The 25,736-nt window shown below is 48.7% G+C and overlaps 1 protein-coding gene across 9 annotated transcripts in view; it reads right to left on the reverse strand.

Moving 5' to 3' along the window:
• Nucleotides 1-922: 922 nt before the first annotated feature.
• Nucleotides 923-25,736, reverse strand: part of WWC3 (WWC family member 3) — a 100,678-nt gene continuing 75,864 nt past the window's right edge. For 6 of the 9 annotated variants that reach the window (XM_053655787.1, XM_053655785.1, XM_053655783.1 and 3 more), the window contains 15 exons: nucleotides 24,979-25,221; nucleotides 24,452-24,541; nucleotides 23,020-23,585; nucleotides 18,067-18,187; nucleotides 17,233-17,307; nucleotides 16,319-16,405; nucleotides 15,044-15,230; nucleotides 13,485-13,883; nucleotides 12,935-13,086; nucleotides 11,641-11,806; nucleotides 9,031-9,195; nucleotides 6,029-6,121; nucleotides 5,599-5,826; nucleotides 5,065-5,192; nucleotides 923-3,543 (listed from right to left, as the gene is read on the reverse strand). In XM_053655787.1, the coding sequence (XP_053511762.1) occupies nucleotides 3,477-3,543; nucleotides 5,065-5,192; nucleotides 5,599-5,826; nucleotides 6,029-6,121; nucleotides 9,031-9,195; nucleotides 11,641-11,806; nucleotides 12,935-13,086; nucleotides 13,485-13,883; nucleotides 15,044-15,230; nucleotides 16,319-16,405; nucleotides 17,233-17,307; nucleotides 18,067-18,187; nucleotides 23,020-23,585; nucleotides 24,452-24,541; nucleotides 24,979-25,221 (2,767 nt within the window). In that variant the 3' untranslated portion in view covers nucleotides 923-3,476. The remainder of the gene's footprint in view (nucleotides 3,544-5,064; nucleotides 5,193-5,598; nucleotides 5,827-6,028; nucleotides 6,122-9,030; nucleotides 9,196-11,640; nucleotides 11,807-12,934; nucleotides 13,087-13,484; nucleotides 13,884-15,043; nucleotides 15,231-16,318; nucleotides 16,406-17,232; nucleotides 17,308-18,066; nucleotides 18,188-23,019; nucleotides 23,586-24,451; nucleotides 24,542-24,978; nucleotides 25,222-25,736) is intronic. The other 3 variants (XM_053655781.1, XM_037157412.2, XM_053655784.1) reach the window with 3 other exon arrangements.

A 25,736-nucleotide genomic window follows, 5' to 3' on the forward strand; every position in this document is an offset into this window, starting at 1 on the left:
TTGACCAAAATGTGGAGACATTGGAACCTTCAAACACGGCTGATGGGAATGTAAAATGGTGTAGCCGCCTTGCTGGCACTTCCTCACACAGCTCAACATAGAGTTATCATATGACCCAGCAATTCCACTTTTAGTTTGAGACCCAAGAAAAATGAAAACATCTGTCCGCACCAAAACTTGAACACGAACGATCACAGCAGCATTATTCATAGTAGCTAAAAATATCCATTTGGTAGATGGAGAAACAAAATGTGGCTCCTCCATACAATGCAATATTATTCAGCAATAAAAATGAATGAAGTTCTGAGTGAAAGAAGCCAGACACACACGGCCACATGTTGCAGGACTGCATTGGTTTGAAATGTCCTGAACATGCAAATCCAGAGACAGAAAGCGGACTGGCAGTGGGTACAGGGTTTTTGGGGGGAATGATGAAAAAGTTTTAAAATGGATTATAGTGATATTGGCACAGCTCTGAATATACTAAACACTGCTGAATTATATGCTAAATTTTTAAGAAGATTTTATTTATTTACTTTTAGACAGGGGAAGGAAGGGAGATAGAGAAGGAAAGAAACGTCCATGTGTGGTGGTCTCTTGTGCGTCTCCCACCAGGGACCTGGCCCACAACCCAGGCGTGTGCCCTGACTGGGAATCAAACTGGTGACCCTTTGGTTTGCAGGCCTGTGCTCAATCCACTGAGTCACACCAGGCAGGGTGACCCTTTCTTTTTTAAGGAGGCAGGTGGAGGTGTAGACAAAACATCACCCACAAGTGGTCCCTGTTGAAGCAGGGGACGGCTGCATGTGTGTTCATTTTACTATCTTCATACCTGTATTTTTATGTTGAAAAACATGATATATATTTTTATATATTTGTCTCTGTAATTACATGTTTCTTTTTAAAAAATCACACATTTCCATTTTGCGCTTAAGGAAGATTAGTTTAATTTTATAGAAGAAATCATTTCAAGCAATACAAATGACACAATTAGAACAGAGATGACTACTGATTAGAACTTATTCCCACAACAGGTTACTGATTACAGCGGTGACAATTCAATGATCAATGAAGTGAAGATCAAATTCCCTTTTCCCCATCTCTGGACTACGACTGCCGACAAACACGGCAGAGTGCTGCTCATCACAAGGCATAACATAGGCAAAGCTCAACAGAAGATGAAACTACCCCTTAAGACGACAGGGCTTCACTTTCTGCCGCGTGGGTGTTCAGCTTGGGCGGGGTGGCAGTCTTAACTACTCAAAAGCTACAAAATCGAGTCATGAGTGAGAAGCCACTCAGGTGCTCAAGTCCTCCTGTGTGACCACCCCAGCTGTCACTGGCTTTGTGCCCTTTCGGGACAGGACAGTAGGGGATCGGGGAGGGCCAGCACAAGATTGCCTCGCAAAGATAGCAACGCAGGCTCACGTTGGCTTCCGGGTTTCTTTTTAAAACCCTCAGGTGGGGAGGCACTCTGACCGTAAATCTGTGCACGCTGAGCAGTGGCATTTATTGGAAACCCTTGCTTTATGCATGAGCACGGCAGGTTTCCCCCACAGTGCCACTTAATGGGGGTTGGCAGAAAAGGGGCTTCAACCCACAGACCCACTGAGAGGCAGCTCCATGTGGCGGCTGCTGAAAAGAAACGGCCAGTCCATGCGGCCGGGGGACTCTCCCAGGGGAGGAGCTGTGCAGCCCAGGCAAGGCGTGGGCGACTTGCTGCCCCCACCCCAGTCCGGCGGCAGACTGTTGTTGGCTCAAGTTTCCCAGCTGGGGCACAGAGAAGGCCTGCCGTCGTCCTCACGTCGTCCTCACATGCTCAGCGATGCTGTCCGCCACAGGACCACAGGGCTCTGCGTGTCTCTCTCTCTGTTGTGGGTATGTTCACAGAGAAGTTGGCCCAAAAAAAACAAAACAAAAATCCAGCAAGACTCAAGGCAGAAATACATAGCAAAAGACAACAACTGTGAAAAGCATAGAGGTTTCGGTCTTAACCACCACTGACAAAGTCCATTGCCCGTGACAGGTCGCGTGTCAATGAAATGCTTTTACAAAATTCACTTTTAATAAATGCAAAAAGGAAGGTGGATTATACAAGGGGGACAATTACAGACTAATGGGAAGAGAGACGTTGATTAAAAGGTGGCATTTCCAAGGGAGGGGCAGAGAAATCTAGGACGAGGAAGCTCTCTTTTCTATTTTATGTGACCACCTCGCTTCCTTCTCCGAGGCCTCAGAAAGGAGAGTGCATTCCGTATACAATAAATATGTATGAGGCAAAATAGGTATATCATTTGGCATTTCAAGAGAATAATGGTATTTTCTTAATTACATAAAACTTTTTTTCATGAACTACTTCTAAGATTTGTTAAGAAATATTAGGTACATTCCAGTACCGGGGAGAAGGATTATGATTTAAATCAAATGAATCAAACACTCTCCTGTTAAGTGACTTTGCTGGGTAACTGCAGTTACCCGCGTGCGCTTCCTTCCACAGAAAAGCGCCTTCAGAGGTCATCATGTCTATGGCAGAACCGCTGTCTACATCAGCAGGTTCACTGACTGATGCGAGGGCGCGTTCCTAGGTCCCTTTCACTTTCCTTCATGACAGAGCAGTAGAACGGGAGCCCCGGCACCGCCTTCCTGGTCGGTCACAGTCGGATGGGGCGCACAGGAAGGGCGGGTGGCTGGGTCCGGTACAGGGCAGGGTGGACAGCTGCCGTGAACGGGCAGGACCCAGTCAGGGCACCGGGGGCTCTGTGGGGAAGCTCGGAGGGGGCACAGAGCTGTGCATGCTGACACAACACAGAAATGAGGGGCTCTCGGCGCGCAGTCACCGTGGGAGACAGAGCTCTGCGATGCACACACACACACACACGTGTGAACTACGACTGAGCCCCCAGGCAGGATCTTAACAGAACACGAGTGTGACAGTGGACAATGTACATGATAAAGGCACACATGAGAAGCTGGTAAGAGTAACGAATGTAGCACAAAGTGTTTGCATTTCCGTGTCAGAAACAAAACCGGCCCCAAAGTTCCATTCTACTGCATGACAAATACTGAAGAACAAAATTTCAGTCTTAAAATACATCTTAAAAGTCAGTATTTTCCTTCAAGGAAAAAAAAAAAGTACTATAAATAAATTACAATACAGTGAATTTGCCTGAACTCACTTCGTTTCTGTCTTCCAGCCTTTAAGTCAAATAAAACAGCGTAAAAACTGTACACTCTTAACATGATAGTTGATCTTTTATAAAATAACTTGTCTTCAGAGATGTCAATTTCACAACAAGGAAAAACCAAGCCCTGTTGCCGTCACTATTATAAAATATATATGTATAGATATGTGTTTTTTTACAAAATGTGTATATTAATAGCTTTGCACAAATATTTTAAAGACAAATTTAGCTAGTCTAAGAACTTCATGAAAACAAGACAGGAAGATAAATACTTCATGTGTACAAAGCACTACATCAAACATCATCGGCGGGCAGAGGAGGTACATTAATCCTTGGTCTTGTAAAAAATGCTATCTTCTCCCTGGGATTGGAAAGAATTACTGGTTAGAAGCTGATATAAATGCATTGAAAGCTACTGGGAGGCTCTCAGTATCAATGACAGCTTTTCTTACTCACGGAACAAATTGAATTTAAATCTGAACGACGCACCTGTTTGAATACAGAGCCTCTTAAATTTTAATGGACGTTACAAAGCCCCCTGAGGGCACCGATTTATCTCTAGGGCCTAGAACAGCACCTGGTATATAGTATATAGTAGGAACTCAGTAAATATTTGCTTTATTAATAAATTAATGAATAAAAGCTATACAACTGAAGCCATTCTAAATCATAGCTGAAGGAAGACAGTTAAGCACTTTGTTTTTTATGACGGGGATGCGAAAATTCAGGGTATAAAAAAATGAAGAGTAAAAGTTGGGCACATGTTATTCAGCTATAAAAAGGAAATTCTGAGACGTGCTACAATGTAGATGAACTTTAAAAACATGACCCTCAGAAGCCAGGCACAAAAGACTACATACTGTATAACTGCACTCACATGAAACATCCAGAATCGGCCAAGTCATAGAGACAGCAGCAGATTGGAGGCTGCTGGGGGCTGGGGGAGGGAAGCATGGGGAGGGACTGCGTCATGGGCACTGGGTTTCCTTTTAGGGTGATGGAAATGTTTTGGAACTAGACAGAGGGGATGGTTGAAGGACACTGTGAATGTTCTAAATGGTGTGGAATGGTTCACTTTCACCTTTTGTGTTTTATTTATTTATTTTAGAGAGAGAGGAAGGGAGGGCGAAAGAGAGGGAGAGAAACATCAATGTGAGAGAGATATTGCACGTGCCGTGACCGAGGACCAAACCCACAGCCCAGGCATGTGCCCTGACCAGGAATCAAACCAGCAACCTTTTGCTTTGTGGGACAATGCCCAACCAACTGAGCCACTCCGGTCAGGACTAGAATTGTTCACTTTAAATACTTAATTTTATGCTGTGTGAATAGATTAGGGAAAACTCATCTATGCTATTCAGATTCAAAACAGTGGTCCCTCTGCTGTGGGAAGCCTGAGGTTGTAGCATCTGTGATAATTCCCTGAACTAGTTCACGGCTATGATGTGCACACTTCCCGGTATGTCCATTATGTACAATCAGAAGGTAACGAAAAAGGCCAATGTGCTACGTAGATGTATATATAAGTAAATCAATGCGTCGTTTTCCATAGAAAACATTTGGAAAGAAGCAGGGTTATAAAGTAGAATATTCATGTAAATTATATCTACTAGGTGAGCCACGACAGCCAACAAAGATAACAGACTGTGTGGCAACACAGGCTATTGAATTTAAACAAAGCTAAGTGCACAACTGAACCCACATTATGATTACAAGTAGCACGCAAAAAAAAAGTGTCCAGGAAAAAAAAAGATTGGAAGAAAACATGAAACTGCTAATAGAAGTGGGGATTCCTCTTTTGCGGGTTTTCATAAGGCTTTCGTGTTTCTAAAGACAAGTCAGACAGCAAAGAGCAGGACAGCGAGGCATACGTCCTCCCTACCTGAACGTCTGCACTTGGATGGGCTCTTTGTGGTTCTGCCCACGCAGCTGGCAGACCCCTTTGGAGGCCTTCTTCAGCATCTTCTCAGCTGCCTGTTCTTGATGGAAGTCAAGTTTGGTCTGTCTTGTCTGGCAACATTGGATGAACAAGACGTTTTACTACCACTTTAAGGAAGAATGAATGAAGCCACCCCCAACCCTGGGGACCCAGAGGGGACCCACTCCTCCCAGAGAATCTTCAGAGCACCTACTCAGGGTCCCTGGGGCCATGGCCTGACAGACACGGGACACAGAACACCCCATCACAAAGCAGGGAGTTGGGGTGCTGGCGGGAGGAACCCCAGTGCACTCCTGTGCGTCAGCTGCAAAGCATGCGGGTATGTGTTGGTGCTGCCCGAACAGAGGGAGAAACCCAGCTCCTTAATACAAGTGCTTGGATCGCTCATGTAGTTTTATCATCTGAAATACTTACTTGTGGGCCACTAGCCCTAGAGCAAAGGGCAGTGACAGTGTGACCAGGCCCTGGGCCTCTTACCTGCCTCTCTGCTTCCTTCAGCAGACTCCGGAATCGCTCATCACGCAGCACCCAGAGTGGGAGGTCGGTCTGGCCTCGGAGCTGGGCATCTTCCAAGCGCTGCCTCAGCTCCCGGAGGGTGCAGATCTCCTCGTTCAGCTGCCTCTGCCGAGTTCTTGACGCCTGGAGGTCCAGCTCCAGGTCCAGGGAGGTGCGGGCCATGAGTTCAGCCAGGGATGACCTACAGGACTGCAGGAGACCACAGCCATGAGTACGTGTGCTAACAAAGTATGCAAGCATCACATGGCCAGCAAGCTTGGGCCTTCTAGAAGGTTCTCCCACAATTAAAGAACACAGGTGAACCAGTAACCTAAAAGACCCCCTTCTTAAGGTTTCTAAAAGTAACCCCCAGGGTAAGTATAGACTCCATGTTAGCTTACACAGCACACACCTGCTTATAGCGAAGGGTTCGTCTTTCCAAAGTGTTTCGGACAAAGGGAGACTTCCGGGGCAGTGTTGAACTGTCACTGTCACTACGATAGAGCTGCACCAAAAAGAATGAGGTTCACAAACACTTTCTTGGAAATTCAAGATTCCTTCTCTTTGCACTCTGAATCAGATTATTTTCTTTCTCCTCAGAGGCACTCAAATGTATTTATGAATTGTAGTGCTTTTACCAAGATTCCTGGTTTCAGTAACAAGACTTTTAAGTAAAACAAAAGACAAAGAAAAACAAACCAATTAAGCATACCAAGACTCCCCACTCCCCGCCAACCCGGCCCTCCTTCATGTCTATCAACCAAACCACAGGAACTTTCTAGGCTAATTGAGTCCACAATATTTCTGTTCCACCAACAGCAACTGTGACTTGATATGATGTGTGATGCTCATGAAAGCCAGCACTGTCCTCAGCGCTTGGCACTCTTCGTCATTGTCATCTGCTGCGTTTCTGGTTTTGGCAAGAGCTGGAAAGAAAGTGCTTTCCCAAACCGAGCCTCGTTCCTGCAGTAGGACACGGCAGCAGCCCTCATGCCCGCTCTGCCAGTCCAGGGGAGAGGCTTGCCTTGGAAAAGAAAAATAAATAATGCCTTCTTTATGGGAGCCAAGACGTTATGTATTTCATTTGGTGGCGGGTTCTCGCTTCAGGATCAATGTGGATCTGTGTGAAAGCCAAAGTCCTGGCCTTCATGGCCTTGTTTTCCACGCCAATTAACCCGAAACACTCAGGCAGAGCCACGGCATGGCAGCTGCCGCGCCTCCTGGTCATGACAAATATATATATGAAAACAAAGTGGCCTCTGACAGTGCCGTCAGTAAACGCGTGCATTTAGGCAGGGCACGGAATGCAGACAGGCACCGGACGCCTTCCTCCGGGAAGGAAAGGCTTTCCTCCTCCACCTCTCCTTCGCAATGAGCAGGCTTGAATCTTCTCCGCAGCGTTTGGCAAGAGTCCTAGGAAGGCCTGAGGATGGCCGTCGAGCTAGCGTCTCCAGCCGCCTGATTCATCAACACTGGCTCGCGCAGGGCTGAATCCTTTTCCCCCTGACTTTAATAAGTTCCATCACCTCTCTGAATTCGACATCGTTCAATGCAAAAGTCCGCACATTACCGCAGAATCTGTACATGTTTAGAGAACCCCTGAAATGGACTGTTCCTGAGCCTCTGAGCCAATGCTGACTTTACAGCCCTATCAAACTGAAGGAGAACTGGAAGGGCAGGTTGGGGAGTGATCTGTGGAGACTGTATGACCTCAGCAAGGCCTTCCTGATGACTGTTCCCCAAAGTGGTATTTCTGTGCACCTGACATGCCACAGCTTAGGAGGAAGAAACTGGTTTTCTTATCCAATCTTGCACTGAGGTCCTGTGGGGAAGATGCTTCCCACTGCGGAGCAGACAGAAGCAGCAGGGCCAGGAGCCCAACAGAGGAGCTGAACCCTGACGGGGCAGGAGTGCCTGGGCTTCACTCTGTGCCACCCAGGGCAGCCGTGAGCTCATTTCCGTGCAAAGAAGAGCAGCAAGTCTCACAAATGTGGCAGGAAGGCGGCTATGGCCCCCTAGGTGCCACCTCCTGCTGTTCAGTGTATGCGGTAAAGGATTAATATTACCCCAAGAAAGGTCATTAGCCAGCTCCTGGGAGGTCACCTGGAAGGCCCTGGAATGTGCTGCCTAGGCATCTTTGGGGACCTTGGGCCAGGCTGCATAGTCTCTGCTGACAATGCGATTTATGGTAGGGGCCTCTGGCCATCACCTTGACCTCTGAAGGGCCTGGAGATCACAGTGAGCCACTTCAGCCACACGGCAATGGACTAGGACAACATGGCCAACCCCACAGAAACCCTGCACACCAAGGCTCAGGTGACCCTGCCTGCTGGGCAGTACCCCGTGCGTGCTGTCACTGCTGGGAGAGATACGAGCTGTCTGCACAGCTCTGCTGGAGAGACCGACTAGAAGCTTGTGCCCAGTGTCTCCTGAACGGTGCCCTACGTGCCTCTTCCTTCTGCTAACTTTGGTCTACACCCTGTCACTGTAAACGATCGTGATCATGAACATAATAATGGCCCTGCCCTAATGAAGCCAGCTCCTTGGCAGTCCCTTCAAGTCCAATTCAGAGGAGTGGAAAGGGTCAAACTTCTCCCCAGTCCAGTGTCCCTTTCAGGTCACTGTGTCGAAATCATTTATGCTTAAACATCCCTTCTCTGTCCTCGTCTGTGCTGTCACTCTCACACTGTCGCTGCCCGCTAACCTCCAAGATGCTGTCCCTTCTTTAAAAACTACAGTGGATTGGGTCTCCCTCTCCGGTTATTCGAGGCTCTCAACCCTGTGAGCACGCTACATCTCAGAGCTCCAATGCCCAGGCCCCAGCATGACCAATGGGGTGGTACCCAGGCACTGGCATTTGGGAATATATATTCCCAACATGACTGCGCTGCAAGGAGCAGCTGGGCTTGAGAGCCAGCCAGCACCTCCTGCCACCACCCGTGGGGCACGACTTTACATGCAGGGAGGCGGAAGCGGCAGCCCCGGCCCCCGAGTGCTCAGGGCTGCCATCCTCCCTGGGCCTCCCACATGGCTATCCTGCAGCACTTCTGACTGACCCACAGTGAGCTGACTTGCCGATCTCAACCCCAGGATATCCCTGTTTCAATTCATTAACCTTTAGACTGATGTACAAAGGAGTCACCCTGCTTCCTGACCCTGAGTCAGTGCATACGTAGCACTGAAAGTCTCACGGGAAAGGGACTGGAATTCAGAAGAAATCCAGTTAGGTATGTATGGGACAAGGTAGGGCAGAGGACAGCAGCATGGATTTCGTATCACAAGGATGCTGCTCACTGATTGGGATTAGCTGTGAGAACACCTATGTCTTTTAGCATAAAGAATAAAAATGAAAACACAACCAAGGGAGGGGGAAAAGCAAACTTTTTTTTTGGTGGCAAAGGAATTCCAACTTACTCTGCAAACATACTGGCTTCGCGCCCCAGGTGAGAAAGTCTGGGAACGGACAATGGTGCTACTGCGGACAAAAGGTGACCCACGGACCCTGCGGCTGGCCCGCTCCTTCGGAAGACTGGCTACTTCTTCTGGGAAGAGGTCTTCGGTGTTGGTTTCCTTATCAACCTAGACAGTAATTCATTATTACCACCACTTTTTCTAGAACACAGCAGTAAACTTTGTGCGCACAACCATGTCCTTGCCTTCTCTACTTGGAACTCTGACTGCCATGTGACACTTAACACATCTGAAACTGAATTTCGGTTATCTCCCAACCCGTCCTCCTCTGACAAGGATCTCTACTGGTCAGTTTTCGTGCAAAAAAAAAAAAAAAAAAAAAAGGCCTTTGTGTCATCCTGGATTCCTGTCCTCTTTCGCACACCCTGTATCTGGCCCAAAATCAAGTCCTGTTGGCTCTACAGTCAAGATGACGCATGTTTGGACCACCTGTCACCAATCCTCCATCTGGGTCACTATGGTCTGATGCCCAATGAATGCAGTAGGCACCTCATCCATCCCCTCGATTGCATGCCTGCCCCCTTTCCATCTCCTCTGCACACAGCACCCAGGAAGACCCTGCTAGAACCGCAGCCAGATGCAGCTGTTTCTTTCCTATGAGTATATGGAAAAGACCTGAAAACAGGAGTTTGCTACCGAGAAAGGAAAGGCTGTGTAAGCTGCCCCAACCTGATCGGTAACCAGGGGAACAGCAAAGTCCTACCCAAGGCCTTCCATGGGGCTGGTCACGTACACTCTCTAACAGTCCCAATTACAAAGATAAATGATTATAGGAGGCAAGGCCTGTTCTTTCTACATCCTGATAAAGGTTTCAAAATAATTGCTTCCAGGCCCATTCCCATGACTCCCTGACTCCAGACACTTGATGACCCCACCTTATCTGCACATTCCCTCCGCCTGAGGTTGTCCATTTCCTTGAATGTATGGGGCTTACTCACACTGCTGACACATAGCTGTCTTACTCTGTGTCCTCCTGCCCATAGAAGCTACTGTCACGCACTTGTCTAAAGCTGGACACTGTTTTATGGTTTCTCGGAACTCTGCTCTCGGGCATGTCCTCAGTTAGGCCCACATAAAAGTCTTTTCTTAAATCTACAAAGGTTCAAGTCTTCTTCTTGTGGACAAAACAAGTATTGCGCACGAATGTTTTCACAGCAGCATTATTCAGATAGCCGAAAGGTGGAAACAGTCCAAACATGCACAAACACGTGAGCAGATAAGGCACTGTGGTGGGCCCGGGCAAGGGCAAACTGCTGAGCTAGGAACAGGGCCGAAGTCCTGAGAGACGCCACAATGCGCGCAGATGAACCCAGAAAGCATTAGGCGAGTGAAAGAAGCCCAACACAAAAAGCCACATATCGTGTGATTCTATTTACACGAAACGTCTAGAATTGGCAAATCCATAGAGACAGAGGCAGACTGGTGGTTTCCAGGGAGACAGGGAATGGGGCGTGACTGCTAGTGGGGGCGGGGCTTCACTTTGGGGTAACACAAGTGCTTGGAACCCAGCAGAGGTGGTGACTGCACGACACTGTGAATATCCATAATGCCACCAAACTGTTCACTTTGAAATAGTGCCTTTCATCTTATGTGAATCGCATGTCAATAAATTAGAAACAAATCCACCAAAAAACTGAAGTCAGATCATGTCACCCATGGGGCTCAAACCAGCCCCTTTTCCACAGATTTGAAGTGTTTCCAAATGAAAAGGTGAGGAGTGGGCCACACCGCACTAGCTTCCCACAGCCTCTTGCCGTGATCCTGGCCAGTGCCTCCGAAGGGGCTGGGAAATCAGACGGTGGCAACGCAGCAGCCTGGCCCTGACACATACGCACCCCAGCCTGGGAAGCTGCCAGGGGGGTGGGTTTCACAGGTTGGGGACAAAGTTTCAACAGAGCCTTGGTGAGTTATCTTCCACCTGCACTGGTTCCCTTAGACATTTGTCACTGCAAGCCTGAAAGATGACCTCCCTGAACATTTGGGGATGAAAAAACTAAGGTCAGGTGAAGAGAAGAGGCAAAAGGATGCTTTGCTGTTTTTAACATCCTGAAGGGAGAAAAGCAAGTGTCCAAAACCGCGGGACCCCCAAAATAGCCTGCGCCTGGCTGGCCCTGGAGGCGGGACTGGGTCATCACCAGGTGGCATGTGAAGGGGTTAAACTCAACCGTTTTTAGTTGTAGTTGTCCTTTCTTTTCAATCTGAAGTTGACACACATTTCTATGAGCCTCTTGATTGATGTTAAGCCAGTCCCTGCTTTTCCTTTCCTTTGGCTCTCGGCAAAGTAACGCCCTCACTAGGAGCCTAATTCAACAGCACTGTGCATTTTAGACTACACAGCCAAGGCCACTGTCAACGTTTTCTCCGTCGCTCAGCCAGGTTTGGCATTTTACTACTCCTGCCTCTGAGTCTCTTGGCTCCGCTCTCCTTTAGCCCTTCTACCCGCCGATGCCCATGGTTTCACCTGAATGGCACGGGGCACGTGTGCTTTGCTGCCAGGCACTGGGTGACGAAGCATGTGGGGTTCCAGAGACCCCCTTGACCGTAATGACTTACCTTTAGCAGAGGGGGCTGAGGTTTCTGAGGGCCATAAGCATCTGCCTGTCCTGCAAACGGCTGTCCGTGGGTGGAGTCCACAGTGGTGCAGCAGGGCTCTGGGTGCGGGGGGCTGGTCTGGGTGCAGCTGCTACAGCCGCTGTCCACCGAGTCGGCCTGCCAGCTCCTAAAGGTGCATATTGCAAAGCCCACAGAACGCTCACCCAAGGAACAGTTCCCTGCTGCACGCAGAGCACAGCAGCAGAAACGCCCCATTTCCGCTTCCAGTCTTTGGAGATAGCTGCTTTTCTTATAGAAATGCACTTATGTTTTCTAGGGGGACAACGCTCCAAGGACTTTCCTGAAGAGACTCTGTCTGTCCTCATCCCCCAGTCGCACCTGCTGAAGATGCCAGTGTCCTGAAAATCCCGCCCCGGGCCTCTCGCAGCTGCCCGGCCCTGAATACAACACTGTCCCCCTCGGCCATGCACCTCCCTCCATAAAAGAAATCCCTCTCAAACAAATCCAGGAAGAGCTACAGGAAGAAGCAGGAAGCTTTAGAAATGCGACACTCTTTATGGAAAACCATGGAAGGAAAGCAACATGGAAGTGCCTCTGGAAAGGTTTAGACAGAAGCCGGTCCACTAGACATATTGGGCATCGAAATGACTCTTCTACGGCAGGTGGGTCTGCGCAGAATCAGGGGTTCACCCACAGGCCACTTCTGGTAAGACGGAAGGGAACATCACACGGTTGCACTTAGATGAAATGCCCAGACCAGGCAAGTCCTCAGACACGGCCAGCAGATGAGCAGTTGCCAGAGGCCAAGCAAAGGAGTGATGGGGGTGACAGCTAATGGGTGTGGGGTTTCTTTTTGGCCTGATGAAAATCGATTATGGTGATGGTGGCACAACTCTGTGACTGAACGAAAAACCACCAAATTGTCCACTTTAAATGGGTGAATTGTATGGTAGGTAGATTGCATCTCAATACAGCTGTTAAAAAAAAAAAACTTAAAGGGACCTTATTGTATTCACTCCTGGCAGAGTGGAGTCATTCAATAGTCCTGCTCTTTAGGAGAAATCCCGGAACAGAAGGAGAAGGTGAAAAGCCTACACAGAGAGCAGGGGGAGAGAGGTCAAAGTTCTGCCCTCATCCAGATCAGCATTCAATTTCCCAGGAGAATCCCCACTTCTCTGAATGAGAAAAGCAACTTGCGCCCAAAGGCTCCCGGAACCATGGCTGATGAACACTGCACCGGCCTCATCCCCGACAAAAGGCACGTCGCCTCGCTGACAGTTCCAAGGAGCCTTACCGCTCAGACACGGCCTCCACCTGCTCCTCCTTCCGTTCCATCTCCAGGATCTCCTCCTCCGTGTACTCCAGCTTCACACGCTCCTCAGCCAGCTCTCTCTCCACTGCCTGCAGCTGGGCTGTGGTTCTAGCCAGCAGCACCGTCACCGCATCCTGAGGGAGGAGAGGGACATGTGTGAGAACCAGCTCAGACCAGCAGGCCTGGGGCCCACCCCTCGGTAAGGTCCCTTCCTCCAGGCTGGCGGCCGTATTCAGCCGCTCTCCAGTGGGAAGAAGTCCACCCCACTGCTAACAGCTAAAGGCTCAAATTTAAAAACCATAAATGTGCCGCTCACGATCATGAACACGTTGGTGTTGAAAAGACTGTCCTGAATGGCCGTGCACATCTATACCTTCCACTTTCATGACTTCCCTTATAAATCTGCTGCTTCACTGCTACGTTCTAACACTACATCTATACAGACTCTTCTTGGAGAGGACCTCCCCCAGGAAAAGCCAGTCCCAAGGCCAGGAAGCAGGAGGGAGATGCTCTGTAGGAGAGACACACGCACCGTCTTCCCAGTGGCAATGGCGGCGGCTGCTGCAGTCGTGGCTGCTGCAGTGGTGGCTGCTGCTGCGGCTGTGGCTGTGGCAGCAGTGGCTGTGGCAGCAGTGGCAGGGGCAGCAGCGGCAGCAGGGACAGTGGCAGCAGCGGCGGCAGTGGCAGCAGCAGCGGCGGCGGCGGTGGTGGCAGCGGCGGCAGAGGAGGCAGCGGTGGCGGCAGCAGAGGCGGTGGCGGCAGCAGAGGTGGCGGCGGCGGTGTGCACAGGGTCCCGGGCCCCACTTTTTTCAGCCCGGGAATTTTCCCTTGTCCTGGGCAGCTCAGGGATGGTGAACACCTGGACTGGGTACCAGTGCAGCTGCATTTCACTCAGGCTGTTACAGTCGGCCAAGTTAATTTGAGCAATGCCCTGCACGGGTGTTTAAAAAAAAGGGCAGAATAGGTACGGAGTGATTTCACCTTAACAACCAACGGGAATCTTCTAAAAACAGCAAGGTCACCCCCTTGATCCTGATCAAAAAGCAGGTAAGATGTTTCATTGCCCTTCAATTGACTGCAGTAAAATGAAAGTGGTCACAGAGGAGCCTAATGGGGATGGGACAGGCTTCTCGATCGCTTGTTCAGCCTAATCAGAAAACACTAGAGTCTACGGCCATACCACCCTGAACGCGCCCGATCTCGTCTGATCTCAGAAGCTAAGCAGGGTCGGGCCTGGTTAGTACTTGGATGGGAGAAAACACTAGAGAAGGGACAGGGCCAGAAAATGGCCAACCTAAAATGGGGGGGTGGGCTCGGGATCTGCCACTTGATGGGGCTGATGCTCTCGGGAATGTTTGAGAGCAGAGAGGCCTGGCTGAACCTACAATCCCCAATTCCGCTGCTGAGGGGCCAGGACCAAAGGACAATATTCCAGCCTTACAAGGAAACCACTCTGGCCCCCAAGTCTGGCCGGGCAGTGGATGGTCAGGGGACTGAAGGCAAAGTGCCAGGAAAAAATACAGGGCCATCCAGGTAAAGTGTGAATTGCAAACGAGCAACTTTTTAAAAAAGTATCAGTATGTCCCAAATATTGTATGAAACATATTTATACTAAAAAAGTACCTATAATTTATTTGAAATTCCAATTTAACTGACCACCCATATTTTTATTTGCCAAATTTGTGTACCCTACTTAGTTCCTTCGACTAAAAATGGGGATAATTTAGAAGCTGTCGAATAGGAGTTTTGCAAGTATTATTTGAGATGATATAATATATTTACAGTACAACACACATGATAAGATAACTGGTTGTGTCATCTTTTTGTAGTCCCAGTTACAGAGACCCTTCTTAACATGCTGATTTCTAAGCAACCCATGGCTGGGAACCAGAAGGAGGGAACCGAGAGGACAGGGGAAGAGGGACAAAAGCAGAGACAAAGAAAGGAAGATAGACTGGCAGACTAAGACGAAGAAAGACAAAAGAGGGAGGAAGAAAGAACGGGAGACAAAGAAAGACGGACTGATAGGAAGACAGAGAAAGGAAGGGGGGAGACAGAGAAGGGAGTGATGCGCAGATGCGCAGGCCATACCAGCAGTTCTTCCTGCAGCTGCGGATTCACTGAACACACATATAGTTGAAGGGACTTCAACGTGTTTGAATGCACAGGGATTCTGAAAACATCATTAAATACCAGGGGGGGCTGGAATTCCACAGACTTGGAGCAGTAAGTGTCTGGTGTGGCAGAGTCCAGCGATGGCAAGTAGACACGGACATGTCTGCAAGCGGAGAAGAGAAAGCAGCAGACAGAGTCAGGCTACAGACAGTCTGCATACCACTCACGAACACGGGCGCGGGTGTGCACGTAGCTCTCTTTGAACACCCGTGGGCAAAACTGCAAAGTCTTCTGGAGAAAGTCCTTTTCTCTGCAAAGAGTAAGGCCTAGGAACTTACATGTCCCTAGAGGTTGGAGGGAAAGCCAGGCTCAAAGAGAAAGACTTCAAAGGCAGCAGTCAGGCCTCAGAGGAGTCAAGCAGAGGTTCTGCTCTCCCGTCTTTTGGGGAAAACATCTGCCCTGATCTCCCCAGTGTGCCTTGGCTCCCTCTTCAAGCTTCGCTTGCCTGGCCCGGGGGGCTGGGTCTCCTGCCCTGTCTGCCCCAGCACAGATGCTGGCATACAGGGGAGGCTCAAGAATAATGGTGAACACACTAAGTCCACCATGGGGAGAACAAAGTCCCGGGAAGCCCTCAGCCACCTCCACCCCGGCTACTTCCGAGGCCTTTGGAAGACTAGTTTATGAAGGAGACTCATGGAGGGGAGTATGCCCTTGGACTTGAATTCCAGGTGTGCTCACCCACCTGGGTAACTGGGACTTCCATCCAGCACCCACCTTCAGCTTTGGAGCCCACAGAGGTAGCGCCTCTCAACTGGTGACAACTTGTATTTCCTTTTCCTCCCCTCAGACAAGGAGCCCTGTTTCCCAGCCAGACGCCTCTTCAGGCACCTCATTGGATCACAGAGCCAAGTGTGGCTTCATTACCACCCAGCCCCGTGACCTGGATGGACAACTTAAGCCCAAATGTAGCCAATGATGGGCACTTGGCACTTTCTTGGTATCACCGCAGCACGTGGGCGGCCCAGCTCCATTCACTTTGTCTGCCTCAAATAATAAGGCAGATTCTTCTTAAAATTACAGTCCTGCTTTTAAAGACAGACATTCCCTGGTTTTGTTGTAAATTGGGGTTCCAAACTGGTCATGTCCCCAACCCAAACTGCCAAGTGCAGCAGGCCAGCGGGTGGCACCGCAGGCAGCAGGCCCGGGAGGCCGGGGATGGTAGACGGGACGTCCACCGGCCCAGAAGCTCACATTTTGCAGTCTTCCTTCACAGGCAGCCTGGCAAAGTTCTTCAGCTGGAGCACATTCACGAGGAGACATTCGTTGCCAGTGTCATGCCTAGAAAATGAAATGCTAATTCAACAACCACCGATTCCCCAAGGTGTGTAAATGCTTCTGACTGAACTACAGCAGTGGCCCGCAACTGAGGGCAGTTCTGCCACATGCATCATAGCTGGAGACACTTTGGGCGTCATGACTGGGCAGAGGATGAGCTACCATCATCTGGTGGGTGGGGACCAGAGATGCTGCTCACCATCCCACCGAGCACAGGACAGCGCCCACAACAAAGAATGACCCAGTCCCAAATGACACTACTGCCAACACTGAGAAACACTCAACTGGAATAACAAGAGTGAGCAAAAGAAAACTTGGGCAGTGAACATCCTGCCTTGGTATAGTCTGAACACTATTGAAAGTAAGTAGAAACCAAAAAGCCACGCACTGCACACCAGATGGCTGCTTACCAACTCTGGGGAGCAGGCGGCAGGCCTGCTGTCTGCTCGGCAGTTCACACAAGCAACTCTGTGCAGAAAAGTGAGAACTTCCCCAAGAAGTTCCCCACCTCGCCGGGGGCTTTTAGTGTTTCTACATGATGGCCCCAAACCTCTGGCTCCATGAGGTGACAGTTCTCAGCTGTGACTCTCAGTGTTGGAGGACAGCAATGGAGCTGCTCTTCCCCAGCTCTCCTTCCTGCCACCTGTGTCCCCTCACCTGGGACCGCCGTCGTGGCCTCAGGGTATCTAGGCCGGTGAACAGCCCCCAATCATGTAGGTCCGTCCACCCGCCCCTCCTGGTCCCTGCATGGAGGTGTGAGCCGCTGGGCAGGCCCCAATCTACTGTAGGTCACCTTTACAAGCGTCAGGGGAGGAGCCTTCTGTACTCACCAGAACCCAACGTGGATCTGGGGCCCTTCGATAACACAAGTGTCTCCGTGCGCAGGCTCATCAGCATCTTCACTCCTGAGCACAACCAGAAAGTCACAGCGGTCACTCCACAGGCAACTGGTGACCGTGGGGTTAGCACATGCTCTGTCATGTGAGGGGTGCTTCATACCAAGAGAAGATTTATTAAATTGTGACATGAGTAAATAAATGCTTCAAGCGACTGCAGGTCCCCAGGTCCATGATACATCTCGCTGGGCACCTGCCTCTGAACTGGTATGTTTTCGAAAACAACTTTGCATACCTTTCGAAATCACTTGTGATACTTGGAACAAAGTTCAAGGATGAACTTCTAAGAAGTTTGCAATCACTGAGATGAAACAATGACGGTAAAGATTCCAAGTAGAAGGAACCTCCAGATCCCAAAAGGTGCTTTGTCATCGCAAAGCGATTCCTCTAGCTCGGGAGAGGAGGAAGTTCATTTCTAATGAGCGTCCTTTCTAGCAAAGCAGGTCAAGCAGGTCTCTCTTGTATATGGATTCTCTTTTTCTGGTTCTGCTCAGCTTAAGAACTAAACCTACCAGGGCCAGAGAGAAAAGCCCTAGAACCACAGGATGAGAGCCGGCCATCAGACCCCACACAGAAGCCAGAGGAGTTTTTTCTTTGCAGGTTCTTAAGCCCCAACCACCAGTGTGGAGAGAAGCCCCAAAAAGCCCCACCTGGGTACACATCAAGTCTCAATATGTGGGATTCTCGGGATGGGTCCCTTTCGTGCTCACCAGTAACACTGTGGGATGGCTGCTTAGGGAGAAGGAGATAATAAGATCAGCTTCTAACCTTTTACTTGGAGGTTCAAATACCCCACTATCAGTGGCCAGCGAGTAATCCGACAGGCAGGCAGAAATGCGGCGCGCTCTCCTCTCCAACCTCTTGGCGCTGTCTTCTCGAAGAGTCACTGCTACAAATAAGAGACACAGATCAGGAGGACCCAGCACGGGAGGCCAGGGATGACTTCTAGGTCAAGCATATCCACGGTCACTGTGCTCCAGAGACACTCCGTATGTACGCCCATGTGGTTAAACATGCGCTGCTCAACTTTTTCTCAAACACTGAAAAATCAAAGAAATACACTTCTGCCTACTTCTTTGAAAGCTCCTTGAACTATTACAAATGTCTTTTCACTTCCTAAATGAGGAGCAGAGAGCATGAGATGTCAGTCGGGAGCCCCTTCATATCGCACTGGGAGACTGTCACACTCAAACGACTAGGAGAGACATGTTACCCCACATGCAGGCAACAGCTGCCTCTCCAAGTGGGGGGCAGGGATTTCTCATTTCCTTCTTTATGCTGTTTGGCATTTTCCATGTTTTATATACTAAACGGACACTAGCATTTTGAAATCAGAAAACATAAAAAATTTTCTAAGTAAACTCTAACCAAAATGTAGTGACTTTCAAATCAGAGAATACAGCTGACCACAGATGCAGCCTTTGAAAACATGCCCTTGAACGTCTGTCCATCCAACTGCACTATCCTCCATAGCCCAGGTTTGCTTCCAAAATTGCTTTCCTGGGATTAGAACACAACCGTTTCTATACAGTTTCTTTTCACCTCACATCATTTTTAATGAAGAACCGAAGATAACCACTGATATCTTTCCTCCCAGCATTTCCTCAACTGTTTCTACTCCTTCCCTCATAGCACCAAGTTCCTTTTAACAAAACCATCACTAGACAGGCTCATCATCTGTCGCTATGTCCCCAGAGCACCTTTACTGTGCAACTGAGCCCCACTCTGACATGGCGGTGCCTCCTGTTCATAACGCACCTTCTCTGTTGTGCCTGCGCTTTTCTTCAGCCACCTAAGCTCTAGAAATGGAAAATCTAGACATCTGTGCACCCCCCAACTTGAGGGAAATGGCGAGTCTACCTGTGGCCATCTCCCTTGTCAATCAAATTACTATTCACACACCAGTGAAATCTAAACACTTCCAACGACACACAAAACAGACACAGCTATGGTTCTCTGTCTCATCATCTCAACTGCAGACAGAAGCTGACCTTCCAAAGGTCTACGGGGCCACGCCTGGGGACCACCAGCTCCTCTTCTAGTCTGGGCCAGAGCCACCGACTCTCAAACGCAAGTGCTGCTCTTCCTGTCTCTCCTGCCATCTAGAAGAACCCAAAGTCCCCAGCTCTGAACTGTAGACGGAAACCCTCAGTTTAATGAACAGATCCTAGCAAACAAAAACGGCTGTTTCCACTGGAAGCCCTAACACTTGACACAGCTCTGATGTGGCTTTGTGTTCCTTTAACACTGTGAAATAGGCACTTCCAGTTAACCTGATGGTGTGACTCGGACCAAGTTTCTCTCTCATCACAAGGAAGGTGGACGAAGAGACAAGGGAAATGAAGCAATTACTCTTCAGTAATCCCAGGATATGCCACTAAACAACCAGAAGCAGAGCTAACTGAAGGAAGTGAGGCCAGCAGTTGCCCTGGGTGAGGAAAAAAGCGCACAGCAGACTCCCCTGCCCCCCGCATGTACCCCACCTGTCTGATCTCAGGTGTCAAGGCAACGAGATGGAGCATGGGAGCAACGCCAATGAACTCAGGAGTAAACAAGCTTCCAAACAGTTGCTTTTAAAATCTCTACCTTTTTCATCATTAAAAAACAGACACACAGACACTGAGACCTAAGAACATCAATGCTGCTTGACAGAAAGGAAGAAGACAGAATGAAAATCACATTGTAAGCAAAGCTGCCACCTAGCATATTAAAAATAATGAAAGCAAAAAAAAATGAAAGCCATTAAAAATCCAGGGGAAAGTATACAGAAGAACAAACAGTTCGAGCTTTTCTTTCTTATACAACTCTAGCTGGCATGACAAATACTAATGTTGAAATAATAATGATAATCGTTGAATTTCACTGAAGTACAACTATAAGCCATGCCCTCTTGGTCACACCCCAACCATCCTGAAGACACTGATTCATTGCCCAAAGATGTGCCACAGCCTGACCAAGAAGGTAAAGGAAAATTCCAAGGTCACTTACAGTGAGCGTTTCTGTGGAGTTGCATGAGAAAAAGAGATAAAAGCACAAAGTGAAAAAACTTCAGAATTTAAGCCAATAATTTTAAATAGCACGAACATCATAAAAACATCAAGGAGTCGATAAGCAAACTCAAGGTTTTCGAGGCTTTAGATTAGCAAATACCAATGGGAAATTAAAAACTGGAAAGTATTTCAAAATGATGAAACATCTGATTTTTAAAACTCAGGGAAGATAAAACTGTAGTAAAATGTAAAAAAATGTTCCAGATCACAATCTATTGCCATACTTCCCTGTACCGCCTTCTGTTCCTTGAAACTGATTTAAGAGAAATTATATCCTAGGGCTTGTCTTGTAGGTTTCAGCAATTTGGAATGTTATCTCCCTAAAATTGTATCTAACTAAAACTTGCTTGAGGTCATATTCAGACCGTACTGTTCTTAGGCAGACGGGAATGGAAAGTCAGAGGGAACTATGTGACCTTGGGCTTCATAAATGAGGGGCAGAGTAACATGAGTGCTGAGACCCTTAGTACCTTTATGAAGCTATGATGACTCTGGGATCAGGCAGGCCCCCCAGAATCAGGGAAGCAAGCAGCCACCCTGCGTCCGAGTCTGAAGCTGGTTCCCCAATCCAGCCCTCTGGGAGCTCCCACCAGGACCCATCTGCTGGGTCATTGCTAGTTCGTAAGGAATCAAGTCAACTGACAGTGTCATGAAGGAATATGCCACCAGGTGGCAATATGTGACCACAGCATACACGAATACCTTCTAGTCTTAAGAAGTTGGAAGCCTTATAATGTCAGTTACAAAGGGGAAAGGAAAAAATTTAAGAAATCAGGATTAGAAATTAAGCCAACTCTTCCCTACCTTGTCTTTCTCTTGGCCCAAAAGGGCCCTTGGGCCAAACGTGGATTTTCTGCATAATGAGACTGACACTCCTGTATCTCAAACCTTTAAAGAGAAGTTTGCATGGAAGGCAGGGGCACTGAGAAAGTAAGCTTAAGTAACAACAGATTAATTCAGTCTCTATTTTGTATTTTCTTTTGAGAATGAAAGGAATAAACATGGAGCCCTGAACTTGTGATTCTAAAAAACAAAACCAATAAAGATCACCTGTTATGTGTACCCTGTGCCTGGGGATGTAAAAGGTGTGTTTGCTTACACGGAGGGGAAGACAGAAAGTGATACAGATGCCAAAAAGCCTCAGAGCTGATGAAATACATGTTAACAGAGACCATTCTTCATATTTATATTTATATATATATATATATATATATATATATATATATATATATATATATGTAGTAACCAGCGTGGTTATATATAAACCCTCATGGGTAAAAGAATAGTGGGGAATAGAAGGGCCCATAAAGATCACCTCATTCCAGGGCAGGGAAGATAAGACCCAGCCATGTCCAGGAACGCGCTGAAGGTCACCCAGGTAGCAAGTCAACAGGGCAGGGAACAGATTCTGGGTCTGTAAGTTGCTAGTCTAAAAACTGTTTCCACTACACTACCTGCTTGATATCAAATTTGGTTTTGTATTCAGATTTTATTTCAACCCTTTACTGCTAAATTATTCAACACTACATGACCAGGATTTCTGAGCCCCGCTACTAGTGACACTTGGGCTGGGATCATGCTCTGTGGTGGGCGCTGTCCTCTGCACTGTTGGGTGTTGAGCAGCATCTCTGCTCTCCTCCCGCTAGATGGCGGTAGCACCTCCCTACCAGCAACCCCCCCCCCACCACTACCCCCTGTCCCCAGGTTGTGAACACCAAAAATGTCTCCAGACAGAGGTTGCCAAGTACCTCAATGGGAGCAAAACGCCCCTGCTTGATGCCCACTGTGCTATACTAATTATCCGCTGCTCACCTAACAGAATGCTTAAAGCAGTTTTGGTGTGCTAATAAGTTCATCAAGTAATGAACTTCAGGGATGAGAGCGCTTATTCTTGGTCTTCTCTCATACCTGAGGAACTTAAAAGTTCCTGGAGGTTGGCTTAGAAAAGCAGAAGGGGTCAAGATGAGGAGGGCTGAAGCCCAGGGCCTGCTTAGTGCACAAGCCGTCAGCTGGAATATTCTCTAGAACAGCAGTTCAGTTTTCTACATGAACTATAAGCTGACAGGCCCTGGTACCAAATAGAAGTTGAGTTAACAGTGACTGGAGAAATGAAGTTTCCCCGGGGCTACATGTTTCTCAATCTGAAGACCACCAGAGAAACTGAGCCGGTATGCCAATTATTTTCATTTCCACTCTGGAGAGATAGAACCATAACCTTCTAAACTATGAGGACAAAGACTTAAGAAATGAAATCATAAAGACAAAGGAAGTAGACCTTCCCCTCAGGTACAGGCAGACACCAGTGTACGTGCGGGTCTGGAGCAGCACCCAGGGAACATTCCGTCTGGACACGCCCTGAGAGCTCACTGAGGCCCTAGCGCCTGTCTCTCAGCCCCTCAATGTGGGAGACTGTGTCGTTCTTGCCCTCCTTGTCCACAATTAAGCACCTCCTGAAAACAAGCCTGGGAAAGACTACTTTGCCAATTTCGGTGACCTTTCCAGGATACAGCCAGCCAGCAGCCTCCCTCACCCTAGCAATGGTCCAGAAATTAAAGCTCGCTGTGTCATTGAAACACCTGCTGGCTTCAGTGCCCTTACACATGATTTCTTCCCTAAATTTGAAGCCTCCCTCCCAGGACCAGGAAAACCCGCAGGACTTGTGTATACTTACTTGTACCAGTGGCAATGGCAGCCACTTGGGGTGCCCGCTCACGAGGTCCTTCCCCATCAGCAGGGAATGCATACGGCGGAGGGGCCGCCGCGCCCTGCAAGTCTTCCTCTCCTACAGCAGAGGCCTGAGTCCGCAGTCTGTCCGGGGCACCCAGGCTTGGCACCTCCAAACTGTCCCCCGGCGGGGCCAAGGGCGAGTCACGAGAGGCTGGGAGGAAGGGTGTATCCAAAGGGGAGCTTGGGGGAGACAGAGAGGACAGGGAAGAACGGGAGGACAGGGAAGCCAGAGACTGTGGTGTATCCAGGGAGCGCCTCTGCTTATGGAAGCCGGAGGGAACCGGGGGCTCTGCGAGGGGAGCATCCCGTCCCAGGGTGTCGAAGGGAATCAGATCAAAGCGCAAAAGCTGGCTGCACTCAGCATCAGGTTTCTCGTACTGTGGCAGGCCGTAGATGTCGGTGAAGCTAACAGAACTCAAGGAACCCCGGCTGGAGGCCAGCGAGCCCCGGCTGGAGGCCAGGGACCCACGGCTGCTCCCCGAAGACATGGTCAGGGTGCTGGCAGACAGGCTGAAATGAGAGAACCCACGCCCTTAGGAAAGCAGCCCGAAGATCCGCACTGGAGCCCTGCTGTTCGTGGTGAGGCTGAGTAGTGAGGCTGAGCAGCGAGTCTGTTCCCGATGGAACAGACTCCTGACTCATTCTCCCATGAAGAAGAGCATTTCTTTAAACACCCGCGAGCGCTGTAAGGCACCTTCTTTAATATTTCCTTTGTTTCCTTTGAATATTAGTAGAGAGCAGTAGTTAACATCAAGAAATCATGTCTGAGTTCAAGGCCTAGCTCAAAGGCAGACTAGCTGAGCCCACATGGCCAAGTTATCTGCCTTTTCTGAGCTTTCCACTTTCTCACTGGGAGCTGTGGCAAAAACAGTTCCTCTCACCTGAAACTCTTACAAGGAATAACTGACAAAATTAGAACAGAAAGCCCTGACCATTACACTTCACGATACAGTAAGTACTTGAAAACAGGAGCTACAATGGAGCATCCAAATCTTATTTTAAAATATCCATAACCACCAAAATACTATCTATAATGATTTTTAAAAACCCAAAATAAAAAAGTCTGTCTGCATATATGTAGACGGATACACACATTCGGAAGATGTGAATTTCAAAATCCTCGAACAAATGTGACTTCAGACTTGTTATTCTGCAGCCAAATTTGGTCTCCTTATAGTCTTTGAATCATATATTAGCAGCTCCTCTTGAAAACACAACGTGCCCACTTTGCATTCTGTGTTTCCACCCCTTCTGGTTCTAAGTTCTGGTGGAGAAAACCAAGCTAAATGGAATTATGAAGTTTCCGGACATGTCTTTATAACACGGTACTCATAACATGGTAATGAAGCATACTTCCCTCTTTTGAGGGTACCTACCTCTTTAACTGGGACTGGAGATAGGATGTTAAGCGAGTAGCCTCTTCCAGCTGCATAAGCAGGCAATTTCGTTTTTCCTGAAGTAGAATCCTGTAGGAAAGAAAATAGCCTATTGGCGGATTTCGAAGACATCAAATATATTTTCCTAATAAGAAATTCAACTATAAATTCCACCCCCCAAGCGATTTCAGTTTGAATGGCTAAATACTAAAAAGCACACCGAAGTCATAAATGCCAAAATAACAGAGGCTGTTTTTGTCTTGCTAGAAAATGCACCACCAGCACCCTGGACAATGCCTGATATGCTGCAGGAGCTCAACAGGTGGGCGGACAGGTAGATGGACAGAAGGTAAGGCACACACTCTCTCCACCTTCTCTCTGCTTGGCAAGGAAGCTAGCTGGCCAGGCAGTAGCTGCCCTGACAGACACCCTCTCAAGCCATACACAAGTTTGTCAACGTAGCTTTTCGGGTTAGCTCTTCACTAGAAGCTGGGTCCTACTCCTGGAAGTCTGGAGGACAAGCCCACCTTTCCGTGGCGCCCTGCACAGAGGTGGCGCGAGCACGCTGGACCTCCTCCTCCAGGCGCCTCCTCTCCTCCTCAAGCCGGGCCACATCTTCCGCCGGGCGCCTCTGCTGGACGATGAGCTGCAGCTCCTGAAGCAGGGCCTCCTTCTCCTTGATGAGCTGCAGCCGGTCCCTGTCGGCTTCGGCCATGCCTGGCCAGGACTCGTTATCAAGCTGGGCCAGTTGCTGCTGGATATTTGAGACTCTGCAAGAAAGAGAAAAAGGCAGGAACTTACAAACTGTCTTCACTTGTTCTCAGCACCAGCACACTGATTCTAGAAACTCACTCTACTAAGTAAATACTGAAATTACTGCACCGAGTGACCGTGAACTCATAGAAATAAAGAATTTGAAAATACGTGTATAAAAATGAGTGTAAGTACCCTGTATATGAGACTCAGGGTGACCACATCATGCTTGTTTCAAAGAACTGACAAAAAGGCTGGCAGTCCTCCACACACCCATGTGCTGTGTGGTTTCAGATTCGTGGTTTCCTGCGTAGTCCTGTCCCAGAGCAGGAGGGAGCTGGCTCTTTTCCCCCCCATCTCCCATCACCGCCAGCTAAACACCACTGCACACATGAGAGGGGCTTCCTGCTTCCTGCCCACTCGGTCGTGCCTAACTGCCAACACCCACCGTGAGAAAGTCCAGGAGAGACATGCACCCATCACCGTGCTCCTAAATGAGAAACCCCGAAGCCCGGTGCTCTGTGGGCTCTCT

Source organism: Artibeus jamaicensis, unplaced genomic scaffold, assembly GCF_021234435.1.
Source record: "Artibeus jamaicensis isolate MK-2021 breed Jamaican fruit bat unplaced genomic scaffold, CSHL_Jam_final scaffold_1283, whole genome shotgun sequence".
Lineage (NCBI taxonomy): Eukaryota > Metazoa > Chordata > Mammalia > Chiroptera > Phyllostomidae > Artibeus > Artibeus jamaicensis.